This window comes from Podarcis pityusensis (genome assembly GCF_964106645.2).
Source record: "Podarcis pityusensis genome assembly, chromosome: 3".
Lineage (NCBI taxonomy): Eukaryota > Metazoa > Chordata > Lepidosauria > Squamata > Lacertidae > Podarcis > Podarcis pityusensis.
This window is the reverse complement of record NC_138026.1, coordinates 29,158,633-29,183,455: the sequence shown is the minus strand read 5'-3', so window position 1 is coordinate 29,183,455 and position 24,823 is coordinate 29,158,633. Positions and strand designations below refer to the sequence as shown.

Genomic DNA, 24,823 nt, shown 5'->3' with positions numbered 1-24,823 from the left:
ATTACTCGGTAAGCGCTTAACAGCACCAGAGGAGCTATTTTACTTAGGATACTTTAGTTTCATCTCACCGTTTTGGAGCCTTACAGGTTTACAGAAGCACCATATTGCTTCAAGGTGTCCTGGGGGGAATGTCTGTTGCAGGCATAACTCTTAAATGGATGTTATTTGGAGTTGGAATCTTCTAGGAGTAATGTTGCATTGATGCTGGCGATACGGAAAAGGCGCTGATCTGCGGTGACTGCTTAATGGTTATTTCACAGGAAGAAAAGGGTTCCTATTGTCTGATACAGAACCAGGTAATCCAGGTTGATTTGATGTACAGTATTTGGCTTTTTTTTTTCCCTCAGAGGGGTTGCGCAAAGGAATCTAGGTTTCCAGTATTAAAACAAATGTTTCCTTCCGCAAGAAGTACAGAACTTCCCGGTAAGAAATACTTGACAGCCTTTCTATAGAGACCTATCTCTTTTGTGTATTATTTCTGCCAATTACCCTTTGAGAAGTTTATTAACGTCAATATTGCCACTCTTAAATTATGTACACACTTAATTGTTACCTTGAGGTTGCTATAGTATGTGCTACAAATTTACTTCAACTTAGGAATTAATCTTGAACTTGGCTGTAAGAGGGGACACATATACTCTGCCCTTGTCAGAGAAACTACTTCCACCAAACTGTCAAAATGGATTAGATTTTCCAGCCCTGTATTTTATTAATCTATTGCCAGCCAAGTTTCTCCTTTTCACCACACATTAGATTAGTGGAGGGATTAAGTATCTTATTTATTACAAGTCCTACATTGAAACAGCTCACCCATCCCCAAAATTAAGAATCTGATCTACTGGTTAACTTTCATGCAAGAGTTTGTACCTTTGACTGATTCCAAATGTTACAGATTTAAGGAGCACTTTTATCACCTTAACCATCAGATACCGCTTGATTTTTATTTAAAATCCTGGTTCAGAACTTTAATTTACAAAAAAAGAAGAATAAATACAACTGTAACACAACTGCCTTGTGAAGCATGTTTTCTAACATGATCAGAAGAGGCTCCAGAATCTTAATACTTTCAAAATGGAAGAGGGCAAAATTACTGTATCTGTAAAAGCAGGCAAAGCCTGGGAACTACAAATGAATACTTGCTTATAGTTATTTAATCCTCCTGCATGAAAAAAGGCGCCTATCGCACAGTCCCCTCAGAACTTGGGTTCTTAAAAAAGCAGCTTGGAGTAGAGGTGCTTGCCACATCAGTTTCATTGTTCGTGAACCACCAAATCCTAAAATGCTAGAGGATAAATGATGCTCCCAAGTCAGGCAATTATTAGCTGCACTCAAGAATACTGAGGTCAATCTTGAAATAGACATAAGGATAGTAGTCTTGATTGCCTAGTTGCAAGCCAGGAATGTCCATAGAAGTCTGGGGAGAAAGATTCAACAATGTAACTAGTGCCAAGCTGCCCAGGTAGGTACATTAGGGGTTAGGTGAGAATAAGATTATACTGCAAGTTGGAAGGGATCCTAAGGGTCATCTAGTCCACCCCCACCCCACCCCGTTTTTGTGATTCGCTCACAGAGCAGAAATGGCACTTTTCATTCAGTAGACACTTACATCCATTATGCTGGCTGCTGCTACTTCATCCAGATGTTTGAAGACTGCATTAAGGACGTCTCTCAGTCTCTTTGTGGACTTCTTGTTGGGCTGAATTAGCATTGCTTGGAAATTCACTGGTAGGCCATACCTTTATAAATGGAAAGAAATGTGGTAAACTGTCAAGCAGATAACTTGATACAACTATTTTGAAAAGTGGGGGAAGGTAGTTAACTGCAAATCATGCAGTGATCCACCAGTAGATCAGTAAGGGTTTATGGTTATCAGTTGTGGTGTATCAGTAATAAATGGGGGACGGGACCCTTTCCAAATAAAAAGCCTGGGGGAAAACGAGGAGTTAATATTTCCATAAAATGACTGAGTGTTCAATTCCCTCTCTGTTCCTTAAGTCTGTCTTGGCTCCCCAGAGCCACTGGTTTTCACTTGGCTTCAGCCAATGGCATCTGAAGGCTTTAATAATAACAACAATAATAACAATAATAATAAAGAGATGCCACAAATCTGGTCTACTTCCACTATTTCTGTTGACTTTTTTACTGGCTGGAGCAACCCGGCCAGATGGGCAGGGTATAAATAAAAATAATAATATTATTACTGATTATGGAACAAGCTACCTGTTTCTAGTTTTGTATGCGTGGTCCTTTTTGTGTTAGGGGGTGGAGTCCCTGAGAGTGCTACCTGTTTTAATGCAGAAAGTTTTCGAGTGCAACCTACCTGAGGACAGATTCTGAGAAAACTCTAAGAGCCTTTATGTGAATCCAGGCCACAAATGATTCACTGAAGTTCACCTTTAACCAACGTAGTAGTGGACCCTTTGAGAGGAAAAACAAAAGCGGCACGCCGTACTTAGATTTGTTTAGAGACACACTGTAATATTTTTAAGACGCCCACCTAACTCTGCTATGGGGATCTGTATGGCTTAAGTCACCACATTACTGTGTAGAAATTGTAGTTCTTTATTCAATATATTGATATACCTAATAGGGGACAGTCCTCTCGTCCCTGCAAATGCTCTTGTTCTATAACTAGGTCAGGTAAAATGGAAGAACGTGAAATACCATTAAATGGTAGCAATTTGTCATGAATTTAGTTTATCATGATTGGGGGGGGGGGTATGGATTTGCTTCCTAAAACGTGTGGGGAGGCTGTGGCCTTTACGTGTTGAACTAGAAGCTCCCATCATTCCTGTCCACTGGCATGAGAGTTGGCATCTTAACAACTGCAAGGTCACAAATTTCTTAGGGCCCTGGCCTAAGGCCTAAACATATATTGGACGGCTTCTGAATGCTAGCAACCTTTTCCATGTATTGTTGCAAGAGCAGGGCTTCACTTTGAGGTATTTGTTCCACTTCTAGGAAGGAGAAGTACCCCTGCCTTGAATCAATTGAATATAATGATGGAGGCGCTGTCTTGCTCCTGCTTTAAATTAAATAAGTGCTCCTATGCTTGAATGTTAGGAAGCCTTTCAGCAACAACCAAAGGGAATGAAATGGCCTCTCAATATTATTCAGCCTATTTGTGAGCAGAGGGAAGAATCATTTCACCAAATTTCTCCCGAGGAAATATCTGCCCAGGATTAGCAGTAGCATAGGTTCTCATTTTACCCTAAATTTCACATTTTCTCAACAACAACAAAAAACTGAGAAATTTTAGCTCAGCTCCAGCATAGTCATGATGGGTGGGAGGAACTGTGTCATCTATCACCAGTGAATTCACAGGAACTACCAACAAGTAGGTGTGATGCTTGTGGAACCAACATCACACACAGTGCTTAAGACAGTAACTGATGAACTAGTGAAGGAAAAGGAGGGAACCAGAACACAGCTCAGAGAGTTGTGGGAAATGTGCTGTCAAAATCATTATATTGTGGAAAGACATCCAGTTAACTGCACAATTCTTTCACTGAAAATACCACCACCATACACTTAGGGTATTCAATTGGCATGAGAGTTGTCATCCTTGGGTAATATAGGAAGGTCTCTTCAATCATTGTATCTCTAACCTACGACCTAGAAACCAATACTTAAGAGAAAAGACAGGGGTATGAACTTAATTTGTGTACTCACATACTGTTGCTTCTTATCAGAAGCCAACTTCCTCATTTCTTCCTTTTCGCATTTCAGCTCTTTCTCATCGTAATAAAATTCCCGCACCATGAACCTTGAAGCAAATAGCAAATGAGAATAGATTGAGATTCAGAAGGCTCTGTCTTATTGAAACCTCTGCATTCTGTTTGCCTGCCTTGCCTGCGTTTTTAAGCTGTGCAACATGTCAAATATTACGAATTAAAAAGCTATGCCAAGCCATGTTGGCGCAGCAGGTCCTCTTAAGCACGCAAGTCACGTCAGACCTATCACAAAAGCTTTCCAGGAACTCTTGCAATTAGCATGCATTTCTTTCTCTGCTCTAATGGGTCTGTACACCCACAAGGATGCATCAGAAGAGGGGAAACTGACTTCAGAAAACTCAGCATGGCTTTAACTTCACAACAGCTCTGTGAGGTTTGTTGAGAGATAGTGGTCACACTCTACTAAATTCCTAACCATGTGTACTCAGAAATAACTTGCCTTGAATTCAGTGGGGCTTACAGCCAGGTACGTGGGGTTCTAATTGCACCCTTTAGGTACAATTCTATAACACACCTCACTAGAGAGCGCACTCCACTGAACACAGTGGGACTTAATTCTGAGTAGGCACACATAGGATTGCATTATAACTAGAACTGAAATGAATAAATGTAATACACAGTGGCCTCTGCCATCAGGGGGACCAAAGGCAACTGACCCCTGCTTTCAGGAAGGACAGCATGATAGTTCTAACCAAAGGAGGAGCAACCTGCCTCCTCCCTGCCTTTCCAAGTGATTTTCCTTTAGTGGCCTGTTTTTTTAGATGGGGAATGTGTTCTAATTAATTTTAGCACGCTCTGGAAGCCATTTTTGGCTCAAAAGAGTGGGGTGAAAAGTACTTTTAACAAAACAAGACCCTGGATAGGTGCAACTGATTTTTTTCCATTGGTTCCTTAGAACTTAGAATGGAGTCACTGATTGTACAGTCTCATACAAAATTTGGCAGGTAAATTGCCACAGGACACATTGATTCTACCGTACTTGGAAGTGACATAGAAACAGTTTTACTCCATGATTTCTTGCCTTTCCAGAATTCCGTAAATCTGTGTAAATGCTAAAAAAATTTTGATCAACATCTTTACCCCCTTGCAGAGCTACAGCTCCTAATGTTCCTTGATTGCGAGCTATAGCATTTTAATACACTTTCATGTGTTAGCCTAAACACATTTGTTACAAACTTCCTATTTATGCAATACAAATATACTTGGTTAGAATGAGTTAGGTTTTTCTCCTTTCTACCCCCAACCATTATTTGTGCCTACATACAATTAATATCATTTATGAAAAAGCAATTAAACAGATTTGAAACTAGTTAAGCAAAGAATTCAGAAGGACTCATGTACCGTATTTTTCGTCCTATAGGGCGCACCGGCCCATAGGACACACCTCATTTTTGGGGGGGGGGAGATGCCACCCCAAGCCTTGCGCACACCTGCCCGAAGCACGGGGCGCCCTCCGGAGGGCTCCCCGTGCTTCGGGCTGCAGGCTGCCGCCCCAAGCCTCGCACGCCCGGCGGGACCTCTCGCTGGGCGTGCGAGGCTTGCGGACACCCGCCCGAAGCACGGGGCGCCCTCCGGAGGGCTCCCCATGCTCGGGCTGCAGGCTGCCGCCCGCAAGCCTTGTGAGCCCGCGGGAACTCCCGCCGGGCTTGCAAGGCTTGCGGATAGCTTTCTGAAGCCTGGAGAGTGAGAGGGGTCGGTGCGCACCGATGCCTCTCGCTCTCCAGGCTTCAGCGAAAGCCTGCATTCGCCCCATAGGACGCACACACATTTCCCCTTCATTTTTGGAGGGGGAAAAGTGCGTCCTATGGGGCGAAAAATACGGTAATTATTAAGCATGCATGTTCCTAGCTTCTGTCCAATAAGGCTAAGCATTCTGACTTATGGCATTACGAATGAAAAGTTGTCAGTACTTGTTCTCTCTTGCTTTGGCTTTAAAGTCATCAATCACTTTTCGGAACAGAGTTACTGTGAAGAGTCCTCCCTCTGCATCTTCAGTAATCATCCTGTGCAAAAAAGAAAACGTTCATTTCTTTGTTGAAAAAATTATTCTGCCATTTTACACTCGGCACCCAGAAGAGCCAATAACAACAAAAATATCTTATTATGAGCAGAGCTGGCTCTTAATTAGGGCACACTACAGGCATTTTATGTTATTTATATGTCTATTTCAACTTTCATTCTTCTTGAGATCAGGAGCATACCAAACAGACATGTATCACATTAAGCAAAGCATCACTAGAGCAAGGGACACTAATAAGAGAAAAACAAGCAGCTGTCAAAGGCCTTGGAGGAGGCGATAGCACAATGCCCTGATGCCACCTAATTCCAGTCTTATCTTCACGAGTGAACTGAGGGTGCCTCCAGTCCGTGTATTTTGCAGAGGGATTAGAGTATACCAGAACTTTAGGTTTGGGTATTTAAAGTGGATTAAAGAAAACTGCCACCCTAGCGCAACAAACCCACTTCAAAAAAAACAAACAAGCAAGTAAGCAAGCACCAGCAGACTTTTGTGGCTTGGAAAGTGATGCAGAAATGCATTGAACCAAGTGGGAACCAAGTGAATTAATTTGATTAATGAGAAGGTGTGAAAACACAGCACAAGCAAATCAGGATAAAAAAAACAAGTAGGGGGCGGGCTCCTACTGACTGGTTTCCTAGAGCCTATAGGAGGAGGGATAAAAAGGTAAAGGGGCCCCTGACCATTAGGTCCAGTCGTGGCCGACTCTGGGGTTGCAGCACTTATCTCGCTTTATTGGCCGAGGGAGCAGGCGTACAGCTTCTGGGTCATGTGGCCAGCATGACTAAGCCGCTTCTGGCGAACCAGAGCACCGCACAGAAACGCCATTTACCTTCCCGCTGGAGCGGTACCTATTTATCTACTTGCACTTTGATGTGCTTTCGAACTGCTAGGTTGGCAGGAACAGGGACCGAGCAATGGGAGCTCACCCCGTCGCAGGGATTTGAACCGCCAACCTTCCAATCGGCAAGCCCTAGGCTCTGTGGTTAAACCCACAGCGCAACCCGCGTCTCACAGGAGAAGGGATACGTACAAGAAATAACACACCCACCAGAAAAATCCAAAGACAGTCACTCATCTACAAACCCCTCACTATTTTTCTTTTGTTTGTGCCAGGGAAGTACCCTCCCAAGACCAGAGTGTGCTCCGCTCCGTGCCGGGAGGAAGCTGCCCAGCAAAACCGGCTTAGCATCGCTTCCTCCCAGCGCAGAGCCCGTCGCCCACTGCCGCTGCCCAGCGAACCCATACTCGGCATATAAGACGACCCCTGATTTTTTAGAGGATTTTCCGGGGTTAAAAAGTCGTCTTATACGTCAGAATCTATAGTATGAGGAGAAGGCTTAAGATAAAGCTGACCAGAGAAATGAGCCAGAAATCTCACTTACTTCGTAGAGCGAGGAACCACCATATCAGAGAGAGATTCATACGTTTTTTGCCATTGTACATAGCTTGATCTGAAACGAGGAAGATTAAATTTTATACGGTAGCATCTGTATGAACGAAAAAGTGACTTTTAGTACAAAATTGTATGACTGGCTGCCTTGCTCATAGTAACAACATTGGAACCTCAAGCCTTACGTATCTTACCTAGTATTATATATTGGGTCCAAATTCAAGACAGGGTCCTTATGGTTAGCATGCTTGGAATTCACTGAGTGTTAACACTTTCATGCAAGACTGATGAATGGGAAACCAGCTAGCATCTGGGGTTAGACCCGGAGTCAACACGCTGGCCTGGCTTGCATCTCCAAAACCAGGGAGGATCAGGATAGTGAGGTCTATCTCTTGCCATAAGCAGGAAAAAGCAGGAAGGGAGGGTTGCCACAGTCCATCACAATTCCGTCTCCTTTTCCAGGGTCCAGAGGTCGTATCATTTTGTATAGGGATTCTGCAGGTGTGCTGTCCACCCCACTGCCTAAACAGTATCTCTGCCTAAGCTGACAGGAGTTGGTCTCAAGAGCTGTTAGAAACCCCAACATTTATTGTCTTAGGAGATGGGGCATCGCCATTCGCACAGGTGCCCCTTTAGCCTGAGCGATACCAAATTTAATAGACCTTGTGACATCCATGGGCTTTTCCCAATTGATATCTGCCCACCCATCACCCACCGCTTTTCAACACCTACATGAAACCGTTGAGTAAAGGTGTTTGGAAATACGGGCTGATATACTGACAACACCCAGTTCTATTTCTCATTTTTTAGCAACACCTTCACCGTTTTACACGCATGTAGGAGCACTGTATGTTTGCTGCTTTGAGTTTAAATTCTACAAACACCTTTTATCTTCAAGAATTAAAACACTGAAACAAACAAATCCTGGTTTCCATCTGCTCAGGGTCTCTCTCACTGCATTCACATTTTAAATCCAAAATGCTTACGTGAATTAGTTCAGGGCAGTGGCTATGAGACTGAGCAGTGACCCATACAATCCTGGTTCAAACATGTCTTTGTCATGAACTCTCCAGGTGGCTAGTTTCTACTTTCTCTCAACTTCATATCTGCAAAATGAGGATGGCAGTCATAGTGGCCTTCCTTGCGAGGGTTGCTGAGATAATGCAATATCGTATGTACTTTAATTTCTCTATAAACATGCTAAGTGTGATGACACTGAGCCTGCTGCGGATGGACTTAATTTATCTTACTTGGGAACTACAACAAGGAGAGTGATGAGATACTCTGAATTCAACACAAAGTCTTCTTTGTTCACGATATCCGTTAGCGTACGTGTCAAAAGATTTCCCCTAAGAGAAAATACAAAAGCCAAAAATGATGAGATTCGTGCATTTACTGCTCATTCTTTACAAATGTTTACTAGTGACAGTGGTGTTTGTTGTATCAGAACTAAAAAAGGAGCCACTGCTTTGAGTTTTGGGGAAGGAAATGTTTTCCTGACTTCAGAACACACTGTGCCCCCATGCCTCCCCACAACTTAAGATCAAATTATGGTTGCTCTGTGGGTTTGGAAAAAATTGGGCTCCCTTCAACTTCCCCAAAGCTTGCATTTACTCTTGCTGTTCACCATTCCTTGAAATGTATTTAACCTGAATCTAGATGGTTTTGTATTATCTATCCAATTTGTATCCTGCTTTCCCACTGTGGCGTTTGCCCTCCTAGGTGTGTGACGTCATACTGGGTTCATAAGAAAAGGGTTAACTAATTGTAAAATGACTAACCAACGGGAACCCAGGGGGCAGAGTTAACTGTGTATAAGCACAGAGGGTTTTTTGGAGAGAGTTAGAGTTAGGGTGGTTGAGAAGACAGTCTGGAGTTAGAAGAGACAAATAAGTCAAGTCTGTGGGTTGGGCTAGTCTGGTGTGAGAGAGAGTGAGAGAATTTGTTAAGAGGAGTCAGTCAAACAGTTGAGATAATCAGTCAGAAGGTATTAGGAAGGTATAGGCCGGTAAAGAAATTAAAGTTAAGGTACTGACAGGAATATTATCGGAGAAACCATAAACTTGTTAATGTTTGTAAAATAAACTTGGGGGTTTTTTGGTTCACTTTTAACAACTGTCTGGACTCAGTGTTTTACCAAGAGAGTAACTGGTTGGTGGCAGCGGGGAAACAAGCACAGTGGCGGCACAGGGATCAACAGACCGTTAAACGTCTGGGGACCCTGTGTGATCTCCACATCCACTGTCAGAGCCACACCTGTCTGTAAGGCTATGTTCTAGTACAGCTAAATCCACTGACATGTTGGGGCATCATCATGGCAAGTAAATATTGCCCAATACATATTTAGATGCAGTGCACGCATGCATGCATGCATGCATACATACATACATACACACGCACACACTATACATATATAAGTATATATATGTAAATGCTATACATACACCGTTTTCCTTTCCAGATTCTGAAGATTTCCTTTGATGTTGTTGTACACAGCTGCTCGGTTTTTCATATCTGTTTCTATTTGTGTAATTTGCTAAATATAAAAGGAGGGGGAGAAATCCAACTGAGCAAAACTGACTCTGCATATGTTAACAGTTTTACATACCACAAATGCAAAATACTACAACAAAATGTGGATTTTATTGCTAAATTCACCAATATGGCTAGATTCCACCATCAAGCTTTCAGCGCACACAGCACCTTGGCAAGTGTGTTTCAAACAGTATTTCAGTCATTCTCAAAACTTTATGGAGCAGATAATTATCAATTATTAATTTTACAAATGACAGAATAAAACAGCTATTTGTTTAAAACTACCACCTAGACCCAAGAGGTACTCATGATTTTATGAGATTTCTTAGGTCCAAATGTATATCTTAAGAAGGAAGTATCCCTCTCTCCTCTCAGGAAGAAAACATATGCAGGGAAAAGATTCTTTGATTCCTGCAATTTGCCAGTGTGAAAAAGCCATTGCTTTGGCTTTTGGCTTTTGTGCTGTATATAGTATGATAACCTGCTTTAATATCAAACTCATAGCCCATATATATATATATATATATATATATATATATATATATATATATGTTGCCCAGATTTGTTTCTGCAGAAATAATCCACAAAACTCTCACTGCTTCCGATAAGAAAATAATCATATCTATTGTAAGTCCTGAAAACTAGCTTTTGTGAGGGTGCTTTTCCAAAAGAGATCATATTACCTTTGCTAATGCTTCTGAAATGTTCTTCAGTGGCTGTTTTATAGGATACTTAGCCATGTCCCACTCAAACCTCATCAGATAACTGATCAAGTCAACTGAAAAGATATGAGTAACTCCAATGAGTTGAGAAGAAGAAGAAGAACCACCAGGATGAATTGTTCTCCATTCAGGGGCTGATCTCATATTAACAGTTTCCATCTGACACCTGGCTTTTGCTATCATTTCCATATTTTCAATGCTATTAGGCACCATATAAAAGTGGATGGTTTTAAAATCCATCTTCAACTCACTTGATCATTTTCAGACACGGTGTGTAGATTAGCTATTCAAATAAAAGTTCTGCATGAATTAAAAAAGCAATGCTCAGAAGAACTATCCTGTAACACCTGCCTCAGCTGCTAAAGGCAGTGTTCTCATCACAGATGGTTTCCAATCCAAGGGAGCTTAAGTCTTTAAACCTTAACTATATAGGAGTTTTGCTGCTGACTTTGTGATGGCATGGACTGTATCCTAAATGGGTACCATCAGCAAAGGCTTGAAGTAGGGACTTTTCAGTTGTGGCACCTAGAGTTTTGGAACTCCCTCCCGAAAGAGACTTGCCTACGGGCCAAACTAAATGTGACCACCATTCAGGCAATTGACAAGTGTGTGAATGGTCTTTTGTTTCAAACCTTACTTGGTTTGAAAAGTAAAATATGTGGATATTGAGGGGTGTTTTCCCTCCCCCCAGCAAAATATAACAACTCCTCTGTTCATTAATCCTTTGAAACTTTGCTTTGAGATTAAGTCCTTGAAACATAATCTGTCAAGCAATTTTCTATTTTTTGTGCAATTGTGGGTTTTTGTGATGGGAGAGTACACTGGAAAGCAGGTTTTGATCATCTAACTGCACTAATAATGTGTGATGGGAAACCTCTCCGATGCTTTATTTTTACTGCTTTTTTTACACTCCTGTTTGCTGTCAAAATGTTTAGCCTTCGCCCAAAAACAATCTAGACTGCATCTGGAAAAAAATGGGCATGTGATGGGGCTCTGGTGTGAAAAACTTCCAATGGTCACCTATTGGTTGTGACTTATGCTTAGTGCTTGGGGATGGGGAATAGTCTATTGCTATTCAGCTTTTTAATTTTTATCTGACTCGCTTGAATGCCTACCGGTAATACTCTCCTCATCTTCCCTGCCCCCCGTCCCATACACCCAACTCAACATGAATGTGGGTCAGACTTTAAACTGGATATCCTGCACTGATGCTGAGCTTGGCTTGCGTGTTTACTAAAATTTGCACCTTAGTGAAGTAATGCAAAACTGATATAAAGCCTGCTGATCTTAGGAGAGGATGTTTTTAAAAAGCACATCCTTAACGGAAGTCTAGTTTTTTTGCTATGCTTCTGCCACAAGAATGCTGTTTCTTTCTAACAGTCAGAGCCGGCACTTTTCAGCAGCTTCCTCTTTCATGACGTGAAACTTGTTCCCCTCGGAGTATCTGAATTTCCTTCCCTAGAGTTTCTCTCGTCTTCGAAAGAGTCACCTTACAGTCTTAGGTTTCATGGGTATGGAAAGTGTAGCATGCACACAGAAAGAGCATGCAGAATGTCCTGGAATCAGCAGGTACCATCTTTATCACCGTTCCATAAAGTATATGTGAGACAGCCAATACAAGCATAAGAGAACAAGTAGCAGCCCATACAAAAGAAGTAGGGTTTGTTAGGCTCTGTAAGTGCACTCACGATGCTCACCAGAGATGCTCACCCTGCACGGTGCTGATTGGCTGGCACCTATAATATAGCACACAACCTTGGCCATTTTTGCAGGTAAGGAATGAATTTGATGCACAGGGGAGATTTTTTTTAAAAAATGTAAAAGGAATACAAGAGGCAATTCAGTGGTGGAGAGAACCTGGACTCACACCCTGAGAGCAAAGTTGTGGTATAGCCCTTTAAAGTCAACAGCAAAACTCCTACCAGGTAAGCTCCTATCTGGATTTTATTGCCACAAATGCAGGGCCAAACTAGGCATGATGTTAAATGTGTAGCTGCCATCAAAAACAACAGCTGCGCATTTAATTCTTCTTCCCCTTGTAATACCAGGTTGAACTTACCCCAGGTCACATGACAATGGCCCACATTGCCTGCCCTGGGCCAATGGTAGCCAATAAAAGGAAAAGACACAAAATTTTGTGACATCTACTCTCTAGGCTACCCAGGGCGGGGATAAGGTGTGCACACACCCACACACCACAGCCATTTCTTGCAGCCACTGCCATGCCTAGTTTGGCCCCCAGTTAGTGGTGACTGCCTAATAAACTAGTCTATTGAGCGGAAAAAATCGGGCTAAGACAAAATAGTCTTGAGAGGATAAACATTTGAAGTCTTAAGCACAGGACCAACGAGTACAAACAGAGGCGTTGCTAGGAATCTAAAAGACTTGGCCTATGGCATAAATTTGCATATGCTAATTTTCATGCAGCAATGCAAATTTATCCCACTTCCAGGTGGGGCAGGAAACCCAACTCTGACTCTTTCTGACAATGCTTAATTTGCCTCTGGGGCAATTAAGATGGTGGCAGCTAGAGTCTCATTTGCCCCGTGCTTTGCATCACACCCACTTTGTAAGCGAAGCAAGGGGAGGGGGACAGGAACAGGAAAGGCTAGGAATTGGGTCTTCAGCTGGTGAGTTAGGATCCACTACCAGGTTGTGGCGTGATCTAAAGTGGGTCCCAACAGCAGTACTGCCACCATACAAATAGATGGTTAAAAAGTTGGGAGGGGGTTCCCTGAAACGTATTGTTTGAGTAAAAGGCGGGTCCCAGATTTGCAAAAGTTGAAGACTAATGGGCTAGAAGATCCAGGTCCTGGGGCTCGGGCCCCACCCTAACAACGCCCCTGAAAACAGACATGCATAGGAAGTTTTCACACAATCCAATAGTCCCTACATCCTCTTGTTTTACATGCAGCAAGTGGTTAGAAGGAAAGAAAGAAAAATATATCCCGGAAAAGTGTGAAAAGAAAGGGGAGGTTGTCAAACCTGCTGTTATCTGAGTCATAGGGAGATGGTGATCGAGCTACGAGGTTGTTACTAGAGAAATCCATCGTAACCTGATCACTGTACCCCTACAACCAGATGTGGAGTCAACTCTTTCATTAAACACACCAGCGCATGCTTGCAAGAACACAACAATCACCCATGCTCAACATACTCTTTAGACATTGCAGTTTAGCCTTTGCTCCTGAAATATAGTAATTGTGATTATTAAACATGAAAAAGACAGGTTAGATTTAAAATTAAGCCTACTGCATACAATAAGAGGGATGTCAAAAGAGTGGGGTTATGTTCTAGCCTTTAAAAGTTGAAATCCCACTCGGGAGCAACTCTAGGTTTCAGCTAGCCCTGAACAAACTGGTCCCTGGCAGGCTCACCTGGTTATGGTAGTCATGCTATAAGCAAAACCAGGCAACCAGGTCTAGTCACTCTCTTAATTTCCCCTACTGTGATGTGGGAAGGCAAGTGGGTGTTAGGTCAGGGTCATCAAGGAAAATTAAAAGGTGCTTTTGATCCAACCATCTAGTCTGTTTTAGGGTGCCAGGCCATGGGGGGAAATTAAGGGGGGACAAGACACCAGTGTGACCAAGAATGCCAGGTGCCAACACCAGTCCTGATCCCTAGAAACAGCTTTTGTTTGGGATGGGGGAAAGTGTTTTGGAATTAGTACTTCTTCTGTTCCCACCGAATAACTGATTAGCCAGTGGGGAAAGGAAACTACAGAAGACAGATCTGGTTGCTCCATCCATTGTCTATTAACAGACTAAAGATCTTGGCTTGGATCTAAATTCCCATCATGCTGAGAGTAGATCCATTAAAACCAATGCAACCAGGGCTTCTTTTTCAGCCGAAACTCAGTTCCGGCACCTCTCAGCTGGGCACCATTGCCATTCTAAGAGAACAAGGGGAAGGTGTTCACGGTGAGTTCCGGTGCCCCTTTTTCTATAAAAATGGCGCTGAATGCGACTAAAGTTAGTCACCACTATTTCGGTAGGTCTGCTTTAAGCATTATTAAGCCTAGATAATTCAACCCTGTTTCCTTTCCCCCCCTTAACTTAGCACCTTTTAATGTTTTAAGCGAAATAAAATGGAAACTGAATAGATTAGGCATCAAAGGCTTCCGCTCACAAGCACCAACCAAAATCGCATTAGATGCAATTAACTTCCTGTTATGAGTCTTGCAGATCTTCTACCTGATTGCATGGCTCTCAATACTGCATCTTCGGGGTTTATTGCACACCCAGGCCGATTTTCCTCATCAAGCCTCAAATGCTGCCAGTTGCCAGATATAATCTAATATAATACAGCACAATAAAAGCACATCGGTTCCCCACCCCTGCTCTACTGGGCTACATAGACCAGATCCTTCCCAGGATTGGTCTCATGGGCCAAGTCTGAAGAGAGGGCAATCACCTGACAGCGCAATTATGTCAGGAGATCTGTCACTTCGAAGTTCTGAAGTGGGGGTAAAAACATTCAACCCAAACCCCTTTCTGATGAGTAAGGGATGAGCAACGGATTCTGTCAAACTGAGCAGGATTTAACCCTGAACCCGTGAGCTGTGGGTTAAATCCTGCTGCACTGGCTGCATGTGCCCCTTTCCCTGCAGGGCACTGGCATGTACAGCCAACACAGAAATGAGCCCACGGGCCAACAGCTCATGTCACCCACCCATCAGTGTGATATCAGCTGATTGCCGAGTGGCTGTGATTTTGAGAGAAAAAATGGCCTCATGGACCAAAATGGGACCAGTGGTAGGCCTTGGCTGGCCTGTGGATTAGAGGTTCCCCCCACTTCTGATGCAGAGTGATTATGGCATATTTCTCCATGCTATTAGCAAGAAGTAGATGATGGGAGGAAGTGACTAATAGCCACCTCTGAAAATCTGAACTCATGATGGAATAGTCACAAGATCCCTTTGTCAAGCAACCAGAGGAGGAAGAAAACCAAACCACGCCACCTACATCTCACCAAAGAGCAAAAATGATGTTCCCTGATGCCGGTAGAAACAGAGGCTGCTGACTATCTGAAAGGGTTCTTTTCTAAAACTGGAGTAGCAACCCAACTCGTAAGCATATGGATGTATTAAGTCCAGCTTTTTCCATTGGAAACTGGATGAAAAGCGGCAGCAATTAAACAAAAAACAACCCCCCCCCCCCCACATCTATATACTTTGCAGGACCTACCTCCATTTGCCAACAGGTTTTCCTGAACTTTGTCTTTTGAGTCTTCCATAACCTCTCCAATATACTGGGCAATTTTCTTTATTACACTAAAGGCAAGGAGAGAAGCCTTTAAGATAAGTCAAATAAGTTATAAAAAAAATAATACATTATTTTAAAAAAAACTTACAGCAGGATGCTCAAAGCGAATGTTTTTACAGTCACCAGGTCCATATCCTCAGATGGCTCCAAGTAGCCAATTCTTCAGCTCCTTTTCATAGTAGGTAGAGTTGCACACAGAACTATACAAGGCCTGACTTGTCCCATCAGTGCAGGATCATGATAAGAAAAGCACAGCTGGGGCTTGAGTTTGAGTTACAGTGGTACCTCAGGTTACATATGCTTCAGGTTACAGACTCTGCTAACCCAGAAACAGTACCTCGGGTTAAGAACTTTGCTTCAGGATGAGAACAGAAATCGTGCTCTGGTGGTGCGGCAGCTGCGGGAGGCCCCATTAGCTAAAGTGGTGCTTCAGGTTAAGAACGGATCTCTGGAATGAATTAAGTACGTAACCAGAGGTACCACTGTATTTGTAACCTGTGCTCTATCAGAGGTCCTAGGTGGCACCTTATACTGCAAACAGGTCGTAAAGATTTTGATTTTTCTCTGCTGTTTGGCATGTTGGCTCCCACACATTCCTGTTCCTGTCCCCACCCCACCCGTTATGAATATTCACTACTTGCCATCCACACCAGTGGGTGCAGTGTGACAGATTGTACTGTACCTCTCAGGCTTCGGAGAATCCGATCCCTCCCACAGTGGGGCCAAGAAGCAGATAAACAATAGAAAGTTCTTATCAAGTAATTTATTCCATATTCACAGAGAGAGACGTAGGATTGCAATTTCTCCTAGATAATGGCGTTGCTCCAAGTCCCACCCCGCTAGGTCTCTACTATTCTACGTCACCCCTGTGTCGGCTAATCTGAGCTTTCTGCCTCTGAGCTTTCTGTTCTACTACCCTCAATGCTCGCCTGGTCCTGGGAGGGGGGGGGGTCAGGCATGCTTTCCAAAGACACTGAGTCTGTCCGCTGTCTCTTCCCTGGTGCTTCTTCCTGTTGTTCCTCTCCCAATATTTCCCAACTTCTCCCTACTGCAGCCTCTGAACTATGCCCTTCTGCAAACCCCTGTTCTAAATCTATACTGTCCTCCTGTTCTAGGAAAGGTTCAGGAGAAGAGGGGGATGGCCCCCATCATTCTGCCTCAGTCCAGCCCCCAACATCATCACCTGAGCTGTATTTGTCCGTCCCTCAGCCATGGGCCTAGCCAGGGCTGAGGAGGCAGCTCCCCCCCCCCATCAAGTAAATAAATAAAAATATTTAACTGACCAATCAAGTCACAGATACCGTATTTTTTGCTCTATATCCCTCTTGCTGTTCTGGCTTCTGAGATTCAGGATATTCTTTTTCTTGTTTTCCTCCTGCAAAAACTAGGCGCGTCTTGTGGTCCGGTGCGTCTTATAGAGCAAAAAATACGGTAGGTCAGTCCTCCCCCCCCCCCCACAAAAGTCCTGCCCCTGTAAAAACTTAAATCCTGGCTATGCCTCCCCTATCCTCTAGTACTTTTTTCTGTTCTGGTCAAGACCACAGGTATTTCTGTACCTGTGCATGAACATCTTGTTTGAAAAGAAAAGAAAAATCCCAGAAGTGCACAAGACCAAATCTTCTTGCCAGCCTTAGTTATCATGTTTTTGTTTTTACAATGGGCAAAACAAGACTTTGAGCCAATCAGTATCCCTCAGAAAGGTCATTTTGAAGCTAGAATAAAATATACCGAGATCTCTGAATGAAAGGCAGAATGTAATAAATAAATGGGACTCCGATAAATAAATGGAACCCCAAGGTCAAGAGTTCATTTTAGCCTTCCTTCTGAAGATTTATGTTGATTGCCAGTTGTCCCATAACCCTTGGCTTTCGCCGACATCTTTCCCCAGCAATTTTTAAAATGGGTTTGCAAAAGGAACGTGCCACTTGATAAGGAAACAAATCAAGAATGACCAGGCAGAAAGGCATCTGAATGCCAAATGCTGCTTTATAGTGACATGGAAAATTACCCAGTCTCCCTGTGTAAATAAGTAATAAAAGTACATGGAAACAATAGACCCTGAAAACTCTTGCCCCTTCTCTGCTGTCCTGGCCAGAAGCAGTGCTGACAGGTTTCTGCTGCCTAGCTAGGTTTACTTGCACTTCTCTCGGTGTGTTGATCCAATAACAGCTCTGCCAGCAGGGTATTTCAGCGGAGCAAAAATGTAAACGCCTGGCCTGGCTCATTTGCATAGTTTCAGATCAACTGCCATCATGGGAGATGATAAAATCATAAGGCAAGCAGGCCAAAGACCTGCTGGAATAATTGCCTTCAAAAAGGCATCTAAATGTCATTGATTTGTAATCCAAATTTGGCACCTAACAGTATTAGGATCCCAGTCAGAAAATAGTTTTGCTACAGAGCCACAATGAGAAGGTGGCAGCTGTGGGTAAGGTGTCTCAATTTTCTTTCTGTGTGGCTCCTCAAGGCTCCATGACCACACCCAAGCCTCTTTTCTTCACTCTCTAGTGTGGAGGGTGTCCTTCCTCTCTGGGGAGGGGGGAGAATCGGGGCTCGTTGCCTAGCAACAGGCTCCGAATGCTCCATTACTTCTTCAGGATAGCCTGAAAGCCTGGAGAAAAATGGCAGGCTATAGTATACTTTCCACTAAATAGGCTAACAAGGAGAGAAGAGGGAAGGGAAACGGTGACGCACAAAGGAGCAAGCAAGTAGAGTCAGGGTTTTCCATTCATTCATTCATCCTGCTTACTTGACTCCTCCTTTCACACTTTTCAACTGGAAACAGGAAAGGGGTCAGGCAGCACACACACACGCACGCGCGCGCACACACACACACACACTGCCAAAGAACTGGATTTCGCTAGTGGCTGCTCACTGGCAAAGCCAACCTTGGTATCTGGAATACACAAATCTGTCTCAGGCCTACTCAAGCCACATTACCCGTCTCCAGCTCAGTGCTGTGCTTTAGTTCTGGCTAACTGAATTAGGCAACTGGCTTTTGCCAAAGTAGAAGACACCAGTTCATGCTACTGCGGTTCTGGGTTGACAAAATATTTCCGCCCCTCAGGGCCCGACAAGAAGTGGCAGCCCTACAGACATGTAGAGTCTGAATGTGAGGACGTTTTCTGGGAGGTAAGACCTGCCAGTGGATACTGTCTTTAAACAAAATAGGAGGCGAAAGAAGAAGAGGATTATTGCTGTAACCACTGGGCTGTTTATATTGCAAAATGCAACAACAACAACAACAACAACTTTATTATTTATACCCCGCCCATCTGGCTGGGTTTCCCTGCCCATGTGGCTGGAAAATGCTGTTTCCTTGCCCAGAGCCAGCCTGTGCAGAAGTGTCCCAGTTCCATGCCACTGCAAAGAACACAGAATATAGGAGGGAAAGTACCAGGTTTCACAGGGATTTGTCTACCTACTCCCAATGTGAAGTCCACCACCTGCACTAATCCCTGACGTTTCCTGTATAACTGCTGGATGAAGGAGAAAATGCAGGACCAAGCCTTATTTAGGGGTAATCCTTTTCTAAAGAAAATAAAGCCACACCTACTTACCCTAGCTGAATCCTAAGGCTAAGGTTAAAGATGCCTGCGTTAGGTTGACACAGGAACACTGTGTCTTGTAAAAACAACACCCATTTGCTCTTTGTGTGTAGTAAATAAGTTCTATTTTACCTTTCAGCAAAGCTATCAAGTTTCCCCAACTCATCTGAGAGGCCAACGAGAGCATCCAGGGTCCCCACCTGCAGAAGGGAGTACAAACACATTAAGCTTAAGCTAGTCAGCCGCAGGGCATATTTTACCAGACATTTAATTTTTCAAAGTGACCTTTCTTTAGCAAATGAGAATTTCTTGCTATCAAATAAGTATATTCATGGGAAATTCAAGGGAACGTTTTCCTCCAGTGGAAAACGGTTGCAATAGTTCAAAACCTACTTTTAAAGAAGTTTTTAAAAGGCTGTTCTAAGTCAGGAAAAGATTCTATGCTGTTGTCTCATGATCAAAAGCCATAGTGGAATTCTTCCCAGTTTTTAAGTTCCTTAAAACCTTCTTGCTCATAATGTAAAACACTGTCTCCCTGAGCCACTAAAGTCAGTACAAGTTTTGTCACTGACTTTACTGCCAAGTCTTATACATATCTACTCAGAAGAAAGTCCCACTAAATTCAATGGGACTTGCTTCAAGGTGAGAGAGTATGTATAGCATTATAGCCTGAATTCTCATCCTTAGAGATGAATGATCCTTACTTGTAGAGGAGCAATTCTTTCAATTAAATTGATGATTTCTATTCTTTTTTATATTAAAAATACCTGTTACAAACAGAACAGCTGTTTTTAAGATATGAACAAGCATTTCTGTCATAGTTGCATGCTTACATTATAGCCTTCTAATATGTCTACGTCTGCAAGGAAAGTGAAAATCGATGAGTGCTCGTCAAACGAAAGAAGCTTGCCAATTGACAGAAAAATCCACACATGAATTTGAGACCATCTAGACAGCAAGGTCATAGCGCATATTGAATGGCGAGATCAGACTTCTCTGTCAGGAACATAGCCAATTTTAACCACCAACAGATATTTGAATACTTCTGCAAATTAGTCAATCCTCTTTCTAAAAGAGCAAATAGTTGAGCTCAAACATTCAGGAGATTCAAACTGGCTTCAGCTATATTAATGTAACAAAAGCTAACAAGCTTAACTTAGAAGAAGCCTCCCATTGAACTAAATGGGACTTAATCTCAACATGTATAGAAACCTTTTGCAACAGACCTTTTACAAACCAATCTTACTGGAAGTAAGTTCAACTGAGTTTGGCGGCATTTACTGTTATGCAAGTGTTTGTGCTGCAACACTTACCTGGGAGTAAACCCTCATGGAAGTCAGTTTTGCAAACATATATGAGGGCTGCACATTGCTCATCTCAGGGCTTTGACCAGTCAAAAGTTGCCCATAAACTTTATTATTTACCAAAAGGCTTTCAAGCCTTCCCGGAGATGACAGTTCTGATGGAAAGTTTAAAATCTCCCCCCCCCCAATGAAGAATTAATCCATTGATTAGCTTTTACAAAAATGGCTTCCCACTTCCATTCCTGATCTCAAGACACCTCAAAAACAAAGTATATAATCTTTGCTTGACCCTTTATAGTCATTTTTAATATTGCAGCACAGAGCCATGTCACGAAAGAAGAAAAATCTGCCCCATCCCTGCCCCTTTCTTCATGTTGTTGTTCTGAGTCCCCCCCCCCCCCCCCATTCTCCCATCTTTACCTTGAGGTCAGGGATGATGAACTTGCTGTTGCAGGACAGGTTGGCTTTGGCAGTCACTGTGTTCATCCTGTCCCAGGCTATTAGGTTTGCCTTATCTCCAGGTGCCGAAATTAACCAGAATTCTGACATGGTGCAAGCAGTTCCCTTCACTCTTAAATCACTGTAGCCAAAAACTAAGGTAACCAGAAAAAGAAAAAGAAAATCACCCTGGAGCAAAAAAGCCCCACAATAGATCAGGTCAGAGGAAATTATCTTCGATGTAGAGTAAGTTTTTCAAAAGCAGCAAGACGATTAGTATTTCTGCCTAGTCACCTTTCAATCCAGATCTTGACTAAATGTGACCTTTCCCTGAATGTTATCATAGGGCAGTACAGTGGTTCCTTTTTTTTCCTGCTCTGGGTTGTTTCATCTGGTCCATGGGGAGGAGTCTGCAGTCACAAGGTCACCGACGCCTGAAGCAATCCACAACATTTGCAAAAGTAATAAAACCAAATTCTAAGTCCTGTCACACTGATTGGAGTACTGTACAACTATTCTAAAATAAACCTATCATGGACTGCAAGCTAAAGGGTTTTGATCAGAGTAAGAAAAAGGGGGGAAACCTTCTCAAAATGGCATTGAAGATTGGAAAACCTTTTAGACTTTTCTTCAAGTTAAAATACAAATAATATTTTAGGACATTTAAAACTTCACTGTGAGAAAATGTAAGTGTAAGCCAATCTTTACTCTTGGGAAAAAAGATACCTGCTGCTAGGTCACTGACATTCTATTACTGTTCATCTCAGGCAAGAGGTTAGTGAAGGTTAGGCACTGGAAACTGAAAATGGCAAAAAAGTGAGCAAAATAATGTACAAGATGTAACCAACAGATATCTTAAAGGGGGGGTCTATTTAGTAATTAAAAACTAAAGGAGCCCACTCTTCTTCTGTCCCAGATTTAGAACTCAGTGGCAAACTTCTCAATAATACAATAAGAATGAAAAATGAAACACAATAAAACAGTACAGTAAAAATGAAAAATAGTATGCTCTTGCCTCAGTCTCCTTGTGTGCAAGTAAGGCTTACATACCTGTATCCCTAACTCTGGATCAGAAGCCCTGCTGCCTACTTGCCCAAACTGCAAAACAGGTATGATCGCAACCCATCTCACAGGGCAGGTGTGTAATCAAATAAGGTATTTTTTATTAGCAACATTTCTATCTCATCTTTTCACTAGAAGTGCCCAAGTCAGCCAAGAATAAAAATGAATTCCATCTTTAAAAGTTCGGGATAAATGGCAGGCAAATAATAAATGATGCTTGTCACCAAGTGGGCATGCCCAGCACTCATTTCTAAACCTGTTTTTGTTAACTGAAGCAAAATCAAGCTAACTACATGCACACAACATCACTAAAGTACCATTAGGAAGGACAGAGCCGAGAGTTTCCTCCTTCCATCAGGTTTTAGCTCAATCGTCAAGAGCACAACATCAGGAACAGGTGGTTTTTCATCAGGAACACACCTGTAGCCAACTTACTCGTTTGACACATCAAGTATTACATTATCAGATAAATTAGCTTCTGCTCTAGGAATACATATCAAAGGCACTAAAAAGGAGGGGGAAATGACTTAATTTTAATGGACATAAACCTACTACGTACTACAAATACTTTTTAAACAGTGTTGCTTTCAACAATTCAATATTCAATTTATCCTAGTAAGGATTCCTGTTCTGAACCCCCTCCCCCAATCACAAAGGACACCCTTGTATAGCCTTTGGATTTTGCATTTTGTTACCTAAACATATGTTACCTATGTTTTTTATATTCTGCTGGAAGTGTCCCACGAGTGACTGGGGAAACCTAGCCAGATGGGCGGGCTATAAATAATAATAAAACAATAATTTATTTATTTATTATTATTATTATTAAACCTTGACCCTTTTCATCTCCAGTTTGGCATTATAAACTGCACATTGCCTCTCAACTTCACCTTTTAGGAGCTCTGTGAACCCCACCCTTCCCTCCAAACCTTAAGGCCCTACCTAATAACTTTTTCTATTGATGCTTGGCTACCGTTTCACTGACCAAACTGCGGGAGGCAGTGGAAGACAGGAGTGCCTGGCGTGCTCCGGTCCAGGGGGTCACGAAGAGTCGGACACGACTAAACGACTAAACAACAACAACAACACCGTTTCACTGCTGCAACTTACATTACATTTCGCTTTTCATTGTTGCTCTTCAAACTCGGAAAGGCTGGAGCTCAATTTGTCTCCCATCATCACCACCTCGGCTGTTTTCAGGAAAAGAGCCAGAGAACGACCAAAGCCACACACAAGCGCCCAACGTCCGATAATTAGAGCATTCTATTCTCATTAAGCAGCTATCTTAAACACGAATATTTTGTTTTAACTTAATAGACGGAGGTGCAGGGCGGGGGGGGGGAGTCCACCCACGACGCCTCGCCCCCCTCGGAGCTTATCCAAAGCTGAGCCCACCGGAGCCTTTTCCCAATAGGATTCTTCAGCCGAGCGAAACGCAGAGGCTTTTGCGCAAAGGCGTGCAAACCACCTTCAAGGGCGGCGGCGGCGGCGGCGGCGAAGAGCCGCGGATAAAGTTTTCTGCCGCCTTAGCCACCGAAGACCTTCGCGTATTTGCACGGGCTGGCGGCTCCCCTTCCCGGCCAACGGCCGGCCCGCTGAGCCCCCCGCAGCGGGCGGAGCTCGGAGGCGCCTTCTCCTCCACCGCCTCGCGTGCAATAGTCGCCGGCGGGGCTTCTTTCTGCTCCGAGCTCTGCATGTCTTGAGCAGCCTCGGGGATTATTTTGCACCCAGGAGGTGCTACCTGGACGCCCCGCCCCCTTCCGCAGCTTTCCCGCCTCCCCATCCCCCCTATCTGGCGTATCAATTTAAGGGGCACTTGCCACGGGTTAACTCTACCCCCCCCGCAACTGTCCCATCGTCAGGTTTCAGATGTGTGGTGGGCACACACAAATGTGGATGGTGTGCAAACTTATTCAAGGAAGCAAAACTGTGGGTGATTCTAATGATGACGACAACAACAACAACAAATTATTATTTATATGCCGCCCATCTGACTGGGTTGCCCCAGCCACTCTGGGGGCTCTCAACAAAAAAGCGCAATAGGACATCACACACTAAAAACGTTCCCTGAACTTAATACCACGTATGGAAGTGTGGTTAGCTATACTGTGGTACCTCAAGTTAAGTACTTAATTTGTTCTGGAGGTCCGTTCTTAACCTGAAACTGTTCTTAACCTGAAGCATCACTTTAGCTAATGGGGCCTCCCACTGCCGCCGCACCGCCAGAGCACGATTTCTGTTCTCATCCTGAAGCAAAGTTCTTAACCCGAGGTACTATTTCTGGGTTAATGGAGTCTGTAAACTGAAGCGTCTGTAACCTGAAGCGTATGTAACCCGAGGTACCACTGTACATGGCTATTTACAGGGATCCATTTTGGGCTCCACACAGGAAGGACCCCCAAACGCCTAGTGCACTTGACACAACACAATATTTATTTATTAACGCCTCAATGCCTTCCATGTGTGCTGTGTCAGGAACATTTTGGGCATCACATGGCAGGACAGAGTCTCAAACAAAGATGTGCTCTCCCAAGCCCACTTTCCCAACACGTTTGCACTCCTCTCTCAGCAACCTCTGCACTGGCTTGGTCATGTCCACAAAATGGAAGAGGGCAGTATCCCTAAGGACATGCTCTACGTGGAGCTGGCTTCAGGCACTAGGCCCATTGGCAGACCAACTCTGCATTACAAAGAAGTTTGCAAACGAGACATGAAGGCTGGCAACATTGACCTCTGCATGTGGGAATCCCTTGCAGACGACTGCAGCGCTTGGAGACAGACAGTCAGGCTGTGTATCCACAACAGT

At 43.4% G+C, this 24,823-nt stretch overlaps 1 protein-coding gene across 2 annotated transcripts; it reads right to left on the bottom strand.

Moving 5' to 3' along the window:
* Positions 1-117: 117 nt before the first annotated feature.
* On the bottom strand, positions 118-23,738 carry ATP6V1C2 (ATPase H+ transporting V1 subunit C2). Of its 2 annotated transcripts, XM_080998479.1 has the most exons (14): positions 23,128-23,738; positions 21,250-21,389; positions 20,938-21,110; positions 19,346-19,413; positions 15,588-15,673; positions 10,363-10,457; positions 9,589-9,680; positions 8,395-8,493; positions 7,137-7,205; positions 5,645-5,737; positions 3,673-3,766; positions 2,321-2,418; positions 1,607-1,736; positions 118-1,414 (listed from the first exon to the last, which is right to left on the bottom strand). In XM_080998479.1, the coding sequence occupies exons 3-14, from the start codon at positions 21,064-21,066 to the stop codon at positions 1,319-1,321; spliced, it is 1,149 nt and encodes a 382-aa protein (XP_080854605.1). In that variant the 5' UTR covers positions 21,067-21,110; positions 21,250-21,389; positions 23,128-23,738; the 3' UTR covers positions 118-1,318. The 2 variants fall into 2 exon arrangements, with proteins under 2 accessions (XP_080854605.1, XP_080854604.1); XM_080998478.1 differs by lacking the exon at positions 21,250-21,389 and having other exon boundaries at positions 23,128-23,737.
* Between the last annotated feature and the right edge of the window lie 1,085 nt (positions 23,739-24,823).